This window comes from Dromaius novaehollandiae, chromosome 2, assembly GCF_036370855.1.
Source record: "Dromaius novaehollandiae isolate bDroNov1 chromosome 2, bDroNov1.hap1, whole genome shotgun sequence".
Taxonomy (NCBI): Eukaryota; Metazoa; Chordata; class Aves; order Casuariiformes; family Dromaiidae; genus Dromaius; species Dromaius novaehollandiae.
In genome coordinates this window covers 119,892,381-119,909,936 of record NC_088099.1, presented here as the reverse complement: position 1 = coordinate 119,909,936, position 17,556 = coordinate 119,892,381, and the positions used below count along the sequence as shown (strand labels likewise).

Here is a 17,556-nt window from a genome sequence, read left to right as displayed (position 1 = left end):
ATTTCAAAAATGTTTTCAAGGTTAGTACAGCTATTGCTGCTTTATGGTAACCCTCAACCATTTTCTCAAACAATAATGCCTCATATTTTGTGTACTCTGTACACTGCTTATCTCTCCACTACTTTTTATGTTACCTCAGGTATTAATGCATGGGAACAGTTGAGCTCTAAGCTAAGCAAAGTGACAGCCAAAAGATTTACAGCCACAGGAGCAACTGGCTGGGGCAGGAAATAAAACTGAGGCTAGGATTTGACCATTCTTCAGGTGATAGTATTACTCTGCAATTTCCACGTTATCATTCACAAAAATATCTCCAAATATTTTGCAAATATGGACAACTTAAGTTTTAAAAAGTTTTCCTATAAAAATAGGAAAATGTTAGCCACCCCAGCAGACTAGGAAAGCATCCAGAATTATCTAGGCTCAGTTTCCATCCCTTGGACCTTCTCATGCATTTACCTTATACTGAACCTTCTCCACATGTAGGGTCTCACAGGCTTTGATCAAGTCAACTCTGACCTTCTCTCCATTAAAGTGAGTATAGACTGAGATACTTCAGCCTTTCATAGGGCAGCAGAGAATTCCTCATTATAGGACTTAATACATGTAAAATGACATTTACAGTTCCGCAAAGCGATCAAGAGTTGAATATCCCTACAGAGCTACTTAGACAGTGAAAGTAATTGAACCATCAGAAGTGCACACACTTACAAGAAGCATATTTAAGTATTTTAATAACTAGTTTGTTTCTCTAACTAAAGCAGTATGTATAGCTGCAGGCGAGACAGAAGATAATGGTACAGTATGGAGGCAAACATTTCCTACCTGACATGAGTCACCAGCATACTCAGGAGGGCAGGAGCATGTCTCTACATTGTACGCAATGCTGCCACTTCCTGTGTTGGTGGCTTCTTCCAGCCCAACCTCACCAAGGGTTAATCGCTGAGTCTCCGTGAAGTAAAGGCCTCTGATGTGTAAGCCATCTAGTCTAGACAGGATTACCATCAATTCTTCTCTGGATACAAACTTATTGCTGCTGGAATGCCTGAAGCTTCCCTGCACATTAAGAATACAAAATTAGCACAGCCCTGCAGCTTCTTCAAAAGAATATCTGCAGAGAAGACAAGGAAAATGGAAAAAATAATGGAATAGACCCCTATAGTCCCAGGTACTGTGGGGGAAATAGAGGTCAGGAAAATAAGAATCATGAATGTAAACACAGAAAAGGTGGGAAAAGAATAATGAGCATAAAAAGGACATATTCTGTACTTCGCATATTTACTAGTAACTGACAGTATGTGCCAGCTCCCCCCAAAATACAAAATACCTGAGAAAGATGTCTGCAATCAACTGGTATGTGCTGCAGAAAGAAAAGTGGTAGAGAAATTTCTTGTGTGGGCAGACAGAAGGAAGGATAATCAAGAAACAGTTCAATAGACAGAAAGTGAAAACTTTCTGATGCAGAGAGATGCTGATATTGGGAAAGGTACAGGAGACTTTGAAGTATCAAGAGTTTGTCCTATGATAGGAATAGTGACATGAAAGGTACATGAGACTTTGAAGTCTCAAGAATTTGTCCTAAGATCGGAACAGTGATGAAGCAAATAGATTCCTTGTCAGTCATCCGAATTTTTTTCAGAGGTCATTTACCAAATCAAAAGAGGCTAGAGGAAAATTATTTTATGAGTAAGCAAGTCCTAAAAGTCCAATCTTTCAGAGCTGTCTTCACACAGCCTACATGAAAATGGAATTTGGCTTGAAGAAACATTATCTTTGTCGCCTGTACATGGGACAGAAAATAACCCAGTTTGACTCTCTGGGCACAGATTTAAGGTAGAAATGCTAACTCCATCTGTCTAAATGTTGGGCATCTATTCTAAGTACCTAGACTCCTTTTAGAGTCAGAGAAGGAAAACAGGTAACAATTCATTCCATCTCTATTAAGTACATGTCTGGGGCTGGGATGAATCATCTGCCATTGATTGCTGAGTCAGTATTACTCCACCGACTCCAGAGGGAGTACTAAGGGAGTGCTAAGGACTAGACTGGACAAGATGCCTAACTTAAAGGGGCTAAAATTAGGTGGCATGAGTCAGGACCCAGGTTCAATCTGGCAGTAAAGAGAAGAAAAAAATATATATGTAAATGCTATATTTTTTATATATATATTTTTTAATATTTAAAATCTATAGTAGTTAAGTTTTTATTCATTAGCATTATCAAATATTTGGTATTTCTGCACAGGTTACTGGCATATTTTTATGTACCTCAGAGAAGAAAAGGGAAGGAATGTGAAATAGACTCTGATCAACTAAGAAAATTAGGTCATTCCATTTTAATTTCTTACCTCAACTAGCTGTACACGGCCATAATATTGACGGTCAGGCAGTGGGTTGTTAGGATCCACATAAACTACTTTCATCTGCTGGCCCTGTGTGAGAATGAGAATATAAAATTACCATTTCACTACTTTCTATGATGAAGTGTTTATATGTTGGTGAAGCACATTAATCCTGTCATTTGGGGCATAAGAACTAAGTAATACTGGTAAAACTGTATGTCATTTTGTCAGCAAAGTAGTATAGCAAGCGCTGTGTTCTAGTGTCAGCACGCTTTTCCCTGCTTTTGCTGATTAATTTCCTTGCTTTCAGATAAAACACTGACATAATTAAATTAATGCTTGCCAATTTTTACAAGAACTAGTTATTACTTCTGTTTTGCCTTTGCAAATGGTCCCTCGCTGCCCTTACCTTCTTGTTAGGAAAGCAGCTGCCTACTGATATCATCTTTAAAGCTTCCCTTGAGTGTAAATTTTTTTGTTAGCATGAAAAGGGAAGTAAAAACAAAACTGGACTAAGCAACGCTCTTGACCCTATACCCTAATGCACAAACAAGTCAGATAGTACAGAAATAATTCATGAAGCATATTTTCCAATGAGAATCTTAAAAAAATGAATTAATATTTCTAATGGCCTGAAGAAACAAAACCACCCAGTTGGGAATTTAAACAAAGAACTGAGGTTCTACTTTTGGCCTTCATCTAGCTAAATTAAAAAGCAGTTAACCTAAAATGCATTTTTACTTCAGTCCATCAAAGGCTTACAATTACACTTAATTTTACGCTGAAGAAAATTCTCACAGAAATGAGATTAATTACACATGGAATTCAGGACATATTTTGCAAAGTCAAGGCCATGCTTGCTGACAAGTGTGCAATCATTAATTAATTTTTTTCCACAGGTGCATTTTACAGACAAAACTCTATTTTATCTTTTTATTTGTTCTCAGGTCACTTATACTTAATAATATGTTACTCCAGCAACAGAGACAGGTGTGTTGACGGCTTTGAGCAAAATGCAATAAAAACACTTTTATAGAAAAGTAGCATATTGCTGTAAATGTTAAGCACACTACAGGAGCAAAATTCACCATAGCTGTAGGATAATAGAAAAATTCTTGGTACTGGTATTGCTTGAAAGAAAAAATAATAGTATAATAGTACAAAACTTACTGTCAGTTGTATATCAGGTCTCTTATCCAGAAGAGCCATGCCTTCACTAGGTAAGCCAAATGATTTCACTTGGTAACTTAGGTAGCCACCATATGAAGAAAGCTACAATAAAATACACAAGATTAGAAATACTTTACTGCACTATTGCTTGATATTAATATAAATTTGTATTCAAGTTTACCCCTTCATCCACCATTGTAAATAATATATTCACTCTTTCTTCTTTAGACCAAATATGCAAATACATGTTGCTTGGAAGAAATTATTTTTTAAATTGTTCACTTTGTATATCTGGCAGCACTTCATGAGCAGTAACTGTTACTGTTCTCTGAAAGGTCATCTGCACCTTTCTTTTTTTTTTTTTTCTTTTCTTTTCTCTCTCTCTCTTTTTTTTTTTTTTTTTTTTTTTTAAACACCTGGGATCATGTCAGCTGTGTCATGAGAAAATCAAACATTCACATGAATGTTCTTCCCCAGATTCTACAGGACGGATTCTGCTCATCAAGAACAGACACCAGAGTGACAATGAAACTGGAAGTGTATACCCCACAAACAGCCATGGATCAAAAAAAGAAGTCCGTCTGAACATGTCAAAAGCATTTTCTAAGCTTATGACAAACCTGAATCTAATGAGGAAATCTTTGTCCCACCTTCTGGCAGACAGGACTTCTACTAATCTCAGCTCTATAAAAAGGTGATAACAGACCATTGCTGCTGTTTGAGCTAAAATTACCCTTCTTTTGAACTACTGATGACCACAGAAGGCCTTAAACCAAAACAAATAAATATACTGCTGCCCAAACCAAAGACTTACGCAAGTATGTTTGAATTATCTGACAAATAGCTTCCCTGGGCTGTTTAGGAGTGAATAAGTTAGAAACATATAGAGAGGAAAAGAAGCTCCAGGCACAGCCTAGATGGTTCTTTTCCTACCAATAAAAGCCTAGATGGAGGGTTTATGGGCTAGGCGCTAGGTGAAACAAAAACTTCAGAAGAGTAATTAGCCGCCTTTTGTGGCTTGACCTCTCCAGTGCCCAAACAGGACTATTTGCAGCCTTTAGGGATAGACAAGCCTGCATCCAAGAACCACCTGATTCCATTACCAATTTCCCCTCCATCTGCAACAACCTGCAACACCTCAGATTTCCCTTTGTCTCTCAGATTAGGAAAGATAATGATATCATAGTCAGGTCAACTCTATAAATTTTAGAATTTTATGCCTGAAGTGTGTACAGGCATTTTAATGATTTCTCCTTCAAAGGCTATTCTCCACAAAACATTAAGAATAAATCTTGCAGCCACTTGGATTGGGATGATCAACATCAGACGAAGCATTTAACATAACGGAAAACAATTTGCTAACTCTTGATTTTGGCTAATAAACTCTACATCACTAGCTCCAAATGAAATCTGACTCTCGGATCTACAGCAGTGAGATGTTAAGTTCAGAAAAATAAAAAAGCTCGAAACCTCAGATGAAAGTATATGTAACAAGCTGATAAGCTGAAATCAGGTGTTTCTCCACAGATATACTAATTTCTTTTCCATCTCTTGCTGTCTGCCCTTACAGCTTATGCTTGTTTTTGACATGGAAGGAAGAACAGCTTTGCCAGGTTTTAGTGTTCTGCAGGTAAACGCCAGCATTTGCTGTATCATTTCCCTGTATACTTTGATGAATTACAAACAAAACACAGACATCTCGCTACTAAATTTGTTCCTTTGATCACAGAGCCATAATTAATGCTATTATATTTAGCCAACTGCATTTTCAATAGAATCATTTGGAACTTTGGCTATAATCTCCCAGCACAATCAAAACAATCCTGTATAAATAAATTCTTCAAAAATTGAAGAAAATTCAAGTCAGAACTAATTTCCTGTTTAACATACATTTTAGAACCGTACCATACCACAGGCCGTTACGTTATTGGGTTCTTTCTGAATAAGCAGCATCTTTGGAAATGGAAAAATATGAGTCTTATCAGCTATCCTCTGTATTCTATATGCATACTATTTATTTATAACATTAGCAGTACATTAAATAGTATTAAATAGTGTTAAATAGCATTAAACAGTATGTTTTTGGTTATAATTTTAACACGGTACCCAAAAGTCAAATGTTGTGATTCCTGGCAGGTGAGGGGAGAGAGGTAAGAATCTACTGGGGGAAGAGAGATAAATGCATCTAAGATAGAGAAGTAGACTTTTTATCAATGGTGTTGGCAAAAAATGAATACTTAATATAAAAGCACATGAGTTAGGTGTCACTTACCTTCTCTCCCAGGTAAGATGGCGGTGCTTTCCAGTACAAACTATGCACTGAAGTAGGCAATTCTTGAACATCAGCCACAACACTATTACTGACTGGATTGAAGGTTACTGGAATGTCAATGTTTTTATTCACTGTCTCCAAGCGCCAGTTCCGCATGTCGACAAACTAATGAAAATACATAAAGCAAATAAAAGCTTGTTTTATCCTTTTCCAGGATCAACTAATGAGGCAAAAATATTTTGACTCTTTAATTCCCTAAGAATTAAATTCAATCCTTTTAGAGCCAGCCTAAAGCCTTTGCACAATGGATGTTGCAAGGACCTCAAAAGAGAGCATAAGTGGGACAGATGTGCCAAAGGTATTGGGACGTAGGCATTTGGTTAGCTAGCTGTGAACTAAATTCTGTCTTCAGTCACATGAAGACATAATCCTTATGGAGATGACTAGTAATTCATTTGGTGACAAGGTGACAAGGACATAATTTGCAGATGTATTTTTATGTTCATTCCAAAACCACGCCAAAGATACTAATCAAAAAGACAGAGCATGGACCTGTTGTAGTAAGGTAAGGTAACAAGGAGGGAAGGAACATGGTAGGATATTATGGGGAGGCAGGCAATATAGCCTAAAATTCTGGCTCTTTACTACTGTACATTTCAATTTGGCTTTTCTTTCACGAAAGACCAGACATCGTGTTATTTATCATTATGCTCTTGAAAGGAAAGCATAATGTATATGGACCAGAACAGTTCACAAAGCAATATGACAAAAAGATAGACATGTTTTCAAGAACGGGCTTTGGTGAGGACAGGCAATCACTGGGTGAAAGCTCCCTAAAGCCAATGGAAGTTTGCTACCGACTTCACCAAGGCCAGGTTTACATCCTTTGCTTGTAAATAACAAAGTACCACAATCTGGATTACATCTAGTCTATGTGTAAGTCTGAAGCAAACTCCACATCCAACACTTGAGGACTCTGCTTCTCTCTTCTCTTTCTCTTGCACTGTTTCAGGCAGCTGTTCCTTATTTTCAGTCTTCGTCGAACTTACATTACTTCTACCACTCATTTATGCTATTGTTACTTAAATATATAACATTTATCATCTCCTTCTCCTTTTCTTTCCTCCTTCATGTAATTTCTTTTTTTTTAAAGGGAGGGAGGAAGGACAGCTCTTATTTCTACAATCTCTGTGTTATTTCTCACACATTTCTTAGGTTCCAAAATGTGTCTATGGTACAGAGATGTAAAATGACAAATGCGCTTATTAAAGCATCTTGAAGGAGACCATTGACTTTAATGATGAACTGGTGTATGAAGCTAAAACAACAGACAGCCTGCTCAATTACTCCAGCTACTGATTTGTAAGCAAACAGGTAAAAAGGGCTGTTTCTGCCGAAAGGCACTTTCAGACTATACAGAAGTCTTAATGAGGCTGCGCCATAATCTGCACTATTTCTTGCAGAATATTTCTCATCCTTAGCAGCTAATAAAATATCATTTTGATTTTTAAAGAAATCTGCCATTTCCTTAATGGGAAAAAAATGCAGGTTCATGATAGCAAAGAAAAAACTATTGAATACACCTTGGTTCTACGACGATTTGTACTGCGACAGTTGTTGGTTGCCCCAAAACAAAAGCAAGAGGTGCATCCCTTGGGATTAGAAGGGTCCAGATAAAATGATCCTGGCTGGCAAACATCACATTCTGCACCTTCAACATTCTCCTGTTAAGGCACAGTTGAAATAATTCTTAGAATTTTCCTTGTGTTAATGGTTAGGCCCCCAAAATTTGCACATAAACCAAATCTTCTGACAGAATAATTATTTAAATATATGGAAGCACAAATGAAAATCTATGCTTCTCTGTATACATCATATTCCAAATGCAAACAAAACTGACTGAGCTGCTTAGCTATGAGCTTTCCAGTATACAAAGTGAATTGCGGAGTGATAAATATTAGTCAGAGACAGCTGGTAACTTCCCTGCCAAAACCCTCCTGCTGGGTTTTCCAAATCTGCAATATAAATGGTCGCTTGTGAAAGTTCACATTTATCACATTCAATTATGCAAATCACAACAAAAGAAGACTTCCTGGATATAATGATGTGGTGAAATGTCAACTGGCATAACATAGCTAAGAAAAGCATGGGACCTGCTTAACATCCAAAAACTGAGGTGCAGATGCATAAAGCAGATGAGTGTGTGCTGTAAAGAGTGTTTCAGTGAATCACTGAACATCTACGTGGTAGCACCTTAACCTCCTGCAAAGATGACTGCCTGTGAAACTCACAGATAGTGAACTCATTAAAAAACTGCATTTATCTACAGTCATGATAATCTGTGCACTTACTGCATGGTGAGGTGTTTCTGCTCAGATGAATTTAACTCTTACTGAAAACTTGGTGATAAATTCACTTTATTCACCCAATTAAATACAAAATAGTCACCGAAGTGCAAATGATGTTTATGAATGCAAAAGTAATTTGATTTATCTGACCTTGCAGAGACAAATTCCTATCTGGGGATCACAAACATCTGGTTCTGTTCCACCTCTGTTGCAATTACATGGAACGCAGTTTGGGAAACCATAAGTACCAGGACCACACCGATCACACTGCCGTCCCTTTATTCCTGGTTTGCATCTTTATCAACAAACAAACACAGCAGCAGTTAGTTCTTCTCACATAGGAAGGAGTCAGTGGGAGAGACAGGAAGAGGGGGAGAGAGGGAGGAGAAAGAATAAAACCAAGGGCAGATCAATCTTTGAAGTGACTGCACGGCTATGAAACAACTGCATCACTTCCAAGGGAGAACAGCCACAGGTTAGCATTGCCCTCAAATTCTAACTGTGAGAAGTACTGCAATTTTTTATAGTGGTCATACAACTACTGAAGGATGGATCTGATTTTGAATGGTATAAATGCTTACAGTGGAATTAGATGTCTGCAGCTGTTCAGTGCTTGGAGCAGGGAACTACTCTTTGTATACACCAAGGTGAAACATGCACATCGTACGCAGGTAAGCAGAGCCAGCAAAAGGTTCATAACTGGTGGATGTGACAGAGCATTAGTTGAGGCACTTGCCTGCTAATAAGGTGGAGAATCCCAGGCATATGAATAATTACGGTGACTTCAACCTGCCACAGTTAGTTTAAAACTGTTCACAAGGGATAAAATTCACTTTGCTCACAGTGAAGGCTGAGTGTCTTGGATGTATTTAGGTGAAGTACAGAAGATGTGAAAAACAACAACAAGCTATGAACAGGACTTGAGATAGCAGAGAACATCTTTCTTCAGGAGCAGCTACCTCCTACTGCCTTTGGAACAAACTTGCACAGACTGATAAAACTAGTTAAAATGTGGGTCTGATGATCCTTCTTGCTCTTGTCCATGCTGGCCTCTTCTCACAATCTATCTTTACCAGGCCAAAACAGGTTTCAAGAGAGTAAGGATCCCTTGAAAAGGAATGTCTGCCACCACCAGCAATCACATTTTTAAATTTTATCTGTGATAAGATGATTTTTAAAACTCTCACCAAGTTGGCAGAGTCTCCTTTGACTCAAAGCACCACATTTATACACACACTAATACTATGAATTTAATGGAATAACAGTTAAAGTATGTGGACAAGTATACTGCACTTCATGTAAAACTGGAAAACAATTACTCAATTCAGCAAACAATGCGTGAAGTGTGTCACTGTCTCCCTGAGTGTGTTACCCACACAAGCAAATAGCTGGAGCTAAATGCGGGCTTTGAACTTCATGTAATCCACAGAAGGAATATTAATCAGAATGTAGTCATTGGCTACATACTTCAGTAATCAGTCCAAAAGTATTTGCTAAATGTCATATTTTGCTTCAGAGTTTCTTTTACCAATTAGCTGTCATTTTCATAGATATTATCAATTAGGCTGCAAGTGAAAAATACCACCTTTAAAGTCAGGCAATACAGCTTTTCACTGAAACAGAAAATCTCACTATTTCTGAAAAAAATTATCCTCAATTTTACTGGAGCAGAAACGTGCTTAGCCCTTTCTTTGGAGTGTTAGATTTTATTTGACTGAATTATTGATTTATTTTATTTATTTTTGCACAGCTTTGGTTGACTTGTATGAGGGTAAGGTATGGGAGAAATGAAAGCAGAAACTAATCAGATTTAGAGTGCATCAGGAGATGCAGAATATGCCACACTTTTACCCTGAACTCAAACTGCTATGAAAACAGATTCTTATTGTGCCTTTAGGATAAGACAATTATCAAATCACCTGATATGGAAAGGACAGACTTACAAAATAATTTAAATTCAGGAAATAATACATGTATTCTCCAAAAATGAGGTTTCTGTCATATTTACAGGATTAATGGCAGAGCAGGAAAGACCATATTTTTTTGTTAGGACTGCAAACACATAGCCAAACCAATTAAATTCAATTAACTCAGACAATGTGAATAGGAGAATAAAAAACTAAGGAATTTATTTTCATCTCAATATACTGAGATACACAAAAATAAGCATATGTCATGTGCAGGACATAATTTTAAGGGCAATTATCACCTATGGTTCCAGTGGAACAATATTTTCCATACACACAGCACCTATCATCAAAGTTTCCCAAAACTCATTACAAACACTATTCAAGCTTTACAGTTCTTAAAAACATTACAGGAGTTTAACCCAGATTTTAGACAGTTGAAGGTCAACTGCAAAGTTTTAAGAATTTAGGAGATTATGTACACAATTATAATTGATGTACATATCTGGAAGTCAGGATGATCTGAGGTTTGCTACTAACTGGACACTGGATAAGCCATACGAGATGGACAAAAATTAGGTAACTTATCCTGAGTAGATGATATGACACTGGCAAACAGAAGTCAAGCCCAGGAATCCCAAATCCCACCATTAATTACCAGGACAAACCAAGTTTTCACTAAATATTCCAGGTATCTCTGAAGCAGCTGAGTTCTAACTGTAGGCTAGCCTGCTTTAGCCCCAATTCATAAAAATTGCCCACATCTCCTCCAAATACCTGAAGAGTGAAGCAAACCACTCATGCATTTTTAGAACACACTTTTTTTTATATTAGTTATAAAGTGAGTTTAATCCAATAATCCAAACTTACTTGCATTGCCCGTTGTTTTTATCACATTCTGGACTTGCCACATTAACAACGCCTCTGTCTGAACAGTTGCAGTTTTCACAGCCAGCAAGAGGGTGATAGCTGAAATAATGTTCCTTGCACACTTCACATTTTGGTTTCATCGTTTGAGGAGGGCAAATGCATTTACCAGTTATGTCATCACAAAGACGCTGGCCACAGTTGCATGCTAGGTCAAAGAAAATGTTCTATAAATTAATCATATCCCAATTCATAATGATCAAACTTCATTGAGTCTGCATACAAAACAAACACACAAAACCTCATAAAGGACATAATTCTTTTCTGTCTTTCACCGTTTTTAAACCTGAGCAGCTTGTTTGACTTCAACAATTACAATGATGTGAGAATGACATGAAGCAGGGTCACAGACACTAACTGCGACTGTGACTGTTTCAAAGAATAGCTTGAGACTCTGGCTCTTTTCCAAAGATTAGTTCCTTACATTCATCGCAAGCATTATTATTATTTCCCAAAATTTCCAAACATTAAACAATCAGGAGTTTTGATGTTAAGGACAACACTTTTACAAGCAATGCTAATAAGGACAGAATATAATATCTGGGGAAGGCAGCTGAGGAGTGTTGATGTAATCTATCGGTCTGTTGATGCTATTAGGAATAATTTTATGTCTCTGATTATCTATGGAAAGTCTTGAAGGCTGATATACAACAGTAATAACTTGGAAACTATTTCACAGTCAGTACAGAAAAATCCATTTGACTGGAAGAGTGGCAATATGGATTTTAATCAGTAAAACTGTAAGCCTACTACATGTGATCAGACAATACATGTGAAGGCACACTTCACTGTAAACCAGGTGTGTTTAAAGGGAAGAGGATTACTTCTGTTAAACTGAAACCCACCTAAATCTAAGCTAGCTCACTCAGCCTCTCTCAGGATCAAGGCATATACAGAAAGGTGAAGCTGCAGTACCTATTCAATGAGAACAGAGAATAAAAGTCAGGTCAGCTGCTGAATAAGTCAGAGCATATACTTACACTTGCAGAATGGAAATCCATAGTAGCCAGTTTGGCATCGACTACACCGACGACCAATGACATTCGGTCTGCAAATACACTGTCCTCCCATGGGGCTGCAAGTAGGGCTTGTGGCACCTGCTCTATGGCAATTACACGACACTGCTCCGTTATTGTAGAAAGCCACTAGCGACCTCATAGAATCCTTACAGAAGGCTGATGATCTTTCTGGGCTATTGAAATTAAAATATCAATCATGTAAGGACTTGGAAATTGTAATGTACATACTTCACAGTGGTTCAGTGAATTAGGGTCCTGTCCTTAATAAAGTTCCCTGACACAAGGATGGTATCCATACACATGCAGGGATATACTTTAATTGTAATTAGTAAAAAATGGCTTTGAACATGTAAGTAAGAGATTTTTTTTTCAAAGAAAGTGCATATACTAGTCATATCCGCTCAGGCATGCCAAGCGAAATACCAAGGATGGAAATACCAAAGACAGAAAGATGACACAGATTTTCCTCTTTTGTACAGTGAGCAATAAAGCTCTACCTTTACCTTTCATTTACAATAGAAAGTCATGGAAAGATGACTCATGGAATTTTAATGGGCCAGCATAAGCCATGAAAAGCATATTCATGTAGCACAGTGACGGGGATTTTCGGTAAATTTCTTTAGTATGGAATGAAAATAGTATTAATTCACAGCTTGCTGACAAAAGTTCAGTTTTTTAGAATGTGCTGCTTACTCGATATAAAAACTGTTTCCTCCACACTGGCTGATAAAATCAAATGACTTGTCCACAGTCTTTTTTTCAAGAATTTTGTAACTGTAGTCATCTGCTGGAACAACTAAGATGTTTTCCTTGAAACAACAAGAAAATTGAATTTTATATTTCAGAGAAAAACAAAAGAAATGAGCATTTATATATTTAAATGTTGCTTCATTATTAGTTCTGGATTTTCTCACAAACCATAACATTTCAACTGAAAAAATAGGAAAATATATTTCATATATATTTCATATCCTCCCCCCCCAAGCTCTTACAATACAAGCAGTGCACAATAAAAGCAGAGTATTGTATCTTAAAAATTTAAAATACAAAAATAATGTACAAGATCCTAAAAATTTGAAACAAAAAATTCAAAAACAAATTCTGGCTTTCTGGCTTTCATCTTTGCATCCATTTCTAAATGAAGGTGAAACCAAGAAGAGTATCTCCAAGTACCTTTGTGTAGTAAACTTACCATAAAGAGCATTCTTCCATCAGGTATCATTACCATAACAGAGACCTCAGGTTCAGAAACATCAAGTTCAATTTGGCTTTCTGCAATCACCTGATCCCGACAGCCAGCGGTATGAGGGCAGAATGAAGCATTGAAGGAACCTAGAAGAAAAGATAATGCTCAATGTCCCAAAATGCTTAGAAAGGGAAGGGAAAAGAACTTAGAGTAAAGTCGGATGCTCACCTGACCACGTGTGTCCTGCATCCACACGCACTTGCACAGAGAATGCTGGGTGTGCTGGCTGATAAAAATGTACCACAAATACGTATCTGCCCAAGTGGGGCACTCTCCCACTCAAGGTGATCTGGTTCTGCAGAAACAAGAACAGCTCTGATAACATATTTGTTTTGTGAAATATATTTGTTTTTGTGTGCTTTGCTCTGCATTACCTACCTGCAATGAAAGACACAGTGCTCAGCATCTCTAAGAAGGTTAACAACATCTTCCAAGAATATGGCATTATGTCTGCATGCTCCTATCTGTTTGCATGCCAAGCATATCCTAATTCTTTCCTGCAGTCTGTGAGACTACTACGTGGTTTAGAAAAAAATTGGTATTTTTGTTTCTGTATATTACCTTTTTGGCTTACCTATCTGCAGCATTTTAGTCATATCGCATCATTAAGTTTTGATTCTCTTACAGTACTTGATCTAATTAACTTTTCTAACAACATATTTTGTGACTTAGGAAACAATATTTTCAAAATATGAGCTACCTGTAAAGGTGTCAAGGTGACTCCATTAATTGGGTCAGAAGGTAAAGGAGCACTCAGTGGATCATAGAGTATACTTCTCTGCACTTCGGAAATTTTTCCATCCTTGAATGCATCCAAAACCAAAGCCACTGGTGGAGTTTCATACACTGAAGGAATGCATGTTGCACTAAAAAAAAGAATTATATTAATTACTCTTGGGGTCAGGAAAATTCCTTAAGCATCATGAAAGAAAAAGCAGACAAATGGTAAAAGCTAATATATTAAAATGTAATACAAATAATAACATAATAATAACAACAGTTGCTCTTTGGAATTCTATGTAAACACTAAGAAAGCAGATGAAAACAAGATGCAGAAATTTAACTCACAGAGGGGAAAGTGTAAATTGATTTTATTTACTCAAAATTTCCACAATCTGATCAGCTTCAATGGAAAAGATGAAGCTGAAAAAAAGATGATGAAACAAAGGCAATCAAGAGTGTTGAAATAAAGTAAATAAGTAAATTTTAATGAATCCAGTTAGTTATACTCAACAACATCTGAACTAATACTGAATTCTCAGTTCTACAAATATTTATGTACGTGTATCCTTTAAACATGCCAGTTATCACACTGAATTCAATGCAACTACTTAAGTACTTAAAAGTTAAATATACCCTCAAATATTTGTAGAATTGGAGCCAAAATAAGTAACAGTACTCCTTAAAAGCATACTTATCCATCTACTGCTGTATTTAACTATTTCTGTCTTGTTATGTTTAATTCCAAAGATCTTGATTGAGAGAAGTATGTTCTAAGACTGCAGGAGAAAATGTTAGTTGATGGTTTCATGCCAGTCACTTGTGGTATTTATTCACTTCTTGTAACTACTGAATTGACAGTGATTAATCTTTATTCAAAAAAGGTCCAGAACTGGAATGACAAGTATGTTCCAGAGCCAGAACTGAGATGTATTTGCCAGGGCCGTGTGGGAAACCACGTGCAGCAGTCACTTTAACTATTAAACCGAGCCAAGGCTTTGAATCTTTCAACTTGGTGAACACTAAACACATTCACAAAATTAAAAATGCAGCCAGATAGGGCCTTTACAACACAACATAGATAAATAGTAAATGCTATATGCTGGAACAGAAGCAAATAACAAGAGATTAAAAGCAAAGTTAAACGTATATATTTTCACATTTGTTTTACTTTAAATCATGTTTTTTACCCTGCCTCTTTTCCTCATTTTACTCAGTGTATAAATGCCCAGGAATGCAAAATTCCTTTGGTGTGAGGACAAACATTTCCTATATTAGTGCTAGAGAGGCTGTCTCTGTACAGTCACATTCCTTTATCCCATTTACTATCCGGATTTTTCTGTTTTCTATTTTAATTCAACCATTATACTAGAAGTTATCAATCTGGAAAACTATTAGACCTAGTCACCAACTCTTTCTGCCTCTCAAGTTTTGTAAACGGCATTTGCTCTTACTTTAAGGCCCTTTCCTTTGCTAGATCAGTAGGAAAAAAGCCTCAGGACTAGATTCCCAAGGGACACTGAAGGAAGTGCAACAGGAATTGAGATCTGGGGCTCCCTAATTAGGAAGCTGCAGTGATAGCTTCTCTCCAGCCCAAAGAATACTAAAACATATGGAGAGGGGAAGAGTTTCAACAGGACAGAACAAGCGCTCTGTGCAACCCAAAACAGACTACCACTGAGCAGTCAGAGCCTCTGCTTGAGAAGCAGAAAGTTCAAGTCCAAATCTTCTGAGCAAAAAGGAGACATCAACCTGGGTCAACCAAGCTGCATATGAGTGCTCTCATTACTGGTCCTATACAAATATAAAGGACTCCTCCTTTATGGATCACCTAGCATTGCTGTGCATGATGAATGCAGAGGGCACACGTGCCATACAGGCCTCACAATGAGATGGGCATAGGAATGGCTTGTGTGTCAAGTGGGGATTTACATGTTGAGTAGTTTGATACTGCCAAGTTGAGCTGGAGAATTTGTGAATTTTGGACAGCTCAAAGGGCCTTCACATCCCTAACCTAATACAAATTAAAGCCATTTTTAAAAAGGTGAAGTGGTAACACACAGAATGAAACTCCAGATAGAACTGTAACCACTTCAGGCCTGGTAATTCATGACTTGCCACGGAAGTAGTCATGTCTTTCCAACTTGGACACCTTTCATACTGTATGGTATGTGAAAGAGATGTTTTCTAAGGCATTAGCACTGAATAGTTCAGACAGGCTAGGAAGAAACTAGTATTAACAGAATCCTGTGAAAACCTGTGAGATTAATGCTAACATTTTTGCTTTTTACAAGTACTACTTCGTAACATTGGCCTACCAATCATCTCTGAGTCACCGAGCAAAGGTTCATAAAATCATTAGAATTCCATTTAGTCTGCCTTTCAAGATCTTTTTCAGAGAACACGAAGGATAAAAACAAGCAAATTACCTTCTGTCGTGGGTACTCTGGTAAGCAGCTATGCAGTGTACTTTAGGCTCTGTGTATTCTAGAGAAAATTCTTCAGCTGATATAATACAAACTTTGTGCTGAAAAATAAGCACGAGGCACAATTAGCAATTAAAGTTGTAAATAACAATGTAAATAACAATAATTAATGTTATAAATAACAGAACTAGGCTTGAAAGGGAAGGATGGACCCCAATTTTAGCACAGGGAGACCTGAGTCCAAATCCATGTTCTGCCATGGAATTCCCACACAAATTTGGACCCCTTTACCTATCTGCACCTGAATGTCTCAGTGTTTAAATATCATGTTTCTGTCCTTCTCAGGGCAATGTTGGCTGTTGGGAGGTTAAATAGATCAAATTGTAAGGATACATATGGTAATGGGAATCCACCACATCTGTCAGAAACTAGTCAGAAGCTAGCCAGAAGCTAGCCAAGGAGAATACAGTGTGGGAGAGAGAAGCCCTCATCAGTGGCATTAAGGCTTTTTTGGATTCTAGGGGATCTCCTGAGCTTTCTGAAATGCAGGTACTAACAGTTGCTAGCACGAAGTCCGCAGGAATGAGTTTCAGTGAGGCCAGGATTTCTCCCAGTAGATTCAGAACTCATCTTAAAAGCCAAGGAAACTTCATATGATGTTTTGAACTAAAACTTCACTCGAGCAAATGAAGCTGTGATAGTTCTGCTATAGCCGTGGTTGCCTAAGCATAATAGACAAGGCTTGTAGGTAGACACAGCAGCTTGTACTACTGAACTTCACTTACAAAATACACTTGTGCATGAACTACATGAAAGGAGACAAAAATGTCTGATAAGCAGTAAGGTCACTAACACTACATGATTAATATAAATTAAAATTGCACAGGAAGCATGCATTAATGTGCAAAGTGATCCAGTTTAGAAGCAGGTCTTCCAGGAGCTCAGCTTGTGTTTTAGAAGTATTGAGCAGGGAATGTAAAGCTTTATAGGGAGTAGGGAATTTAACTTTATAAGCTAGAAGGCAGATCCCTTTTCTTGAGCATTGTGCCTATCTTGCCTGTAATGACCCATGGGACTCCAGCCCACGGCAGCAGAACAAGAGTAGTCTCTGAAACTCTGAACTGTACTTTAGGAGTGCCTAAAAAGTTTGTATGAACCACTGGCTGGGTTAGATAGCTCA

The 17,556-nt window shown here is 37.4% G+C and overlaps 1 protein-coding gene across 4 annotated transcripts in view; it reads right to left on the bottom strand.

Annotated features, from left to right (window-relative positions):
- LAMA3 (laminin subunit alpha 3) overlaps window positions 1-17,556 on the bottom strand; it is a 123,423-nt gene that overhangs the window by 40,675 nt on the left and 65,192 nt on the right. For all 4 annotated transcript variants that reach the window (XM_064507309.1, XM_026122781.2, XM_026122782.2 and 1 more), the window contains exons 25-37: window positions 16,380-16,477; window positions 13,931-14,096; window positions 13,399-13,525; window positions 13,177-13,316; window positions 12,678-12,793; window positions 11,946-12,157; window positions 10,909-11,113; window positions 8,282-8,426; window positions 7,367-7,507; window positions 5,784-5,948; window positions 3,512-3,613; window positions 2,348-2,431; window positions 826-1,056 (exon numbers count right to left, since the gene is read on the bottom strand). In XM_064507309.1, coding sequence (XP_064363379.1) covers window positions 826-1,056; window positions 2,348-2,431; window positions 3,512-3,613; window positions 5,784-5,948; window positions 7,367-7,507; window positions 8,282-8,426; window positions 10,909-11,113; window positions 11,946-12,157; window positions 12,678-12,793; window positions 13,177-13,316; window positions 13,399-13,525; window positions 13,931-14,096; window positions 16,380-16,477 — 1,932 coding nt within the window. The remainder of the gene's footprint in view (window positions 1-825; window positions 1,057-2,347; window positions 2,432-3,511; window positions 3,614-5,783; window positions 5,949-7,366; window positions 7,508-8,281; window positions 8,427-10,908; window positions 11,114-11,945; window positions 12,158-12,677; window positions 12,794-13,176; window positions 13,317-13,398; window positions 13,526-13,930; window positions 14,097-16,379; window positions 16,478-17,556) is intronic.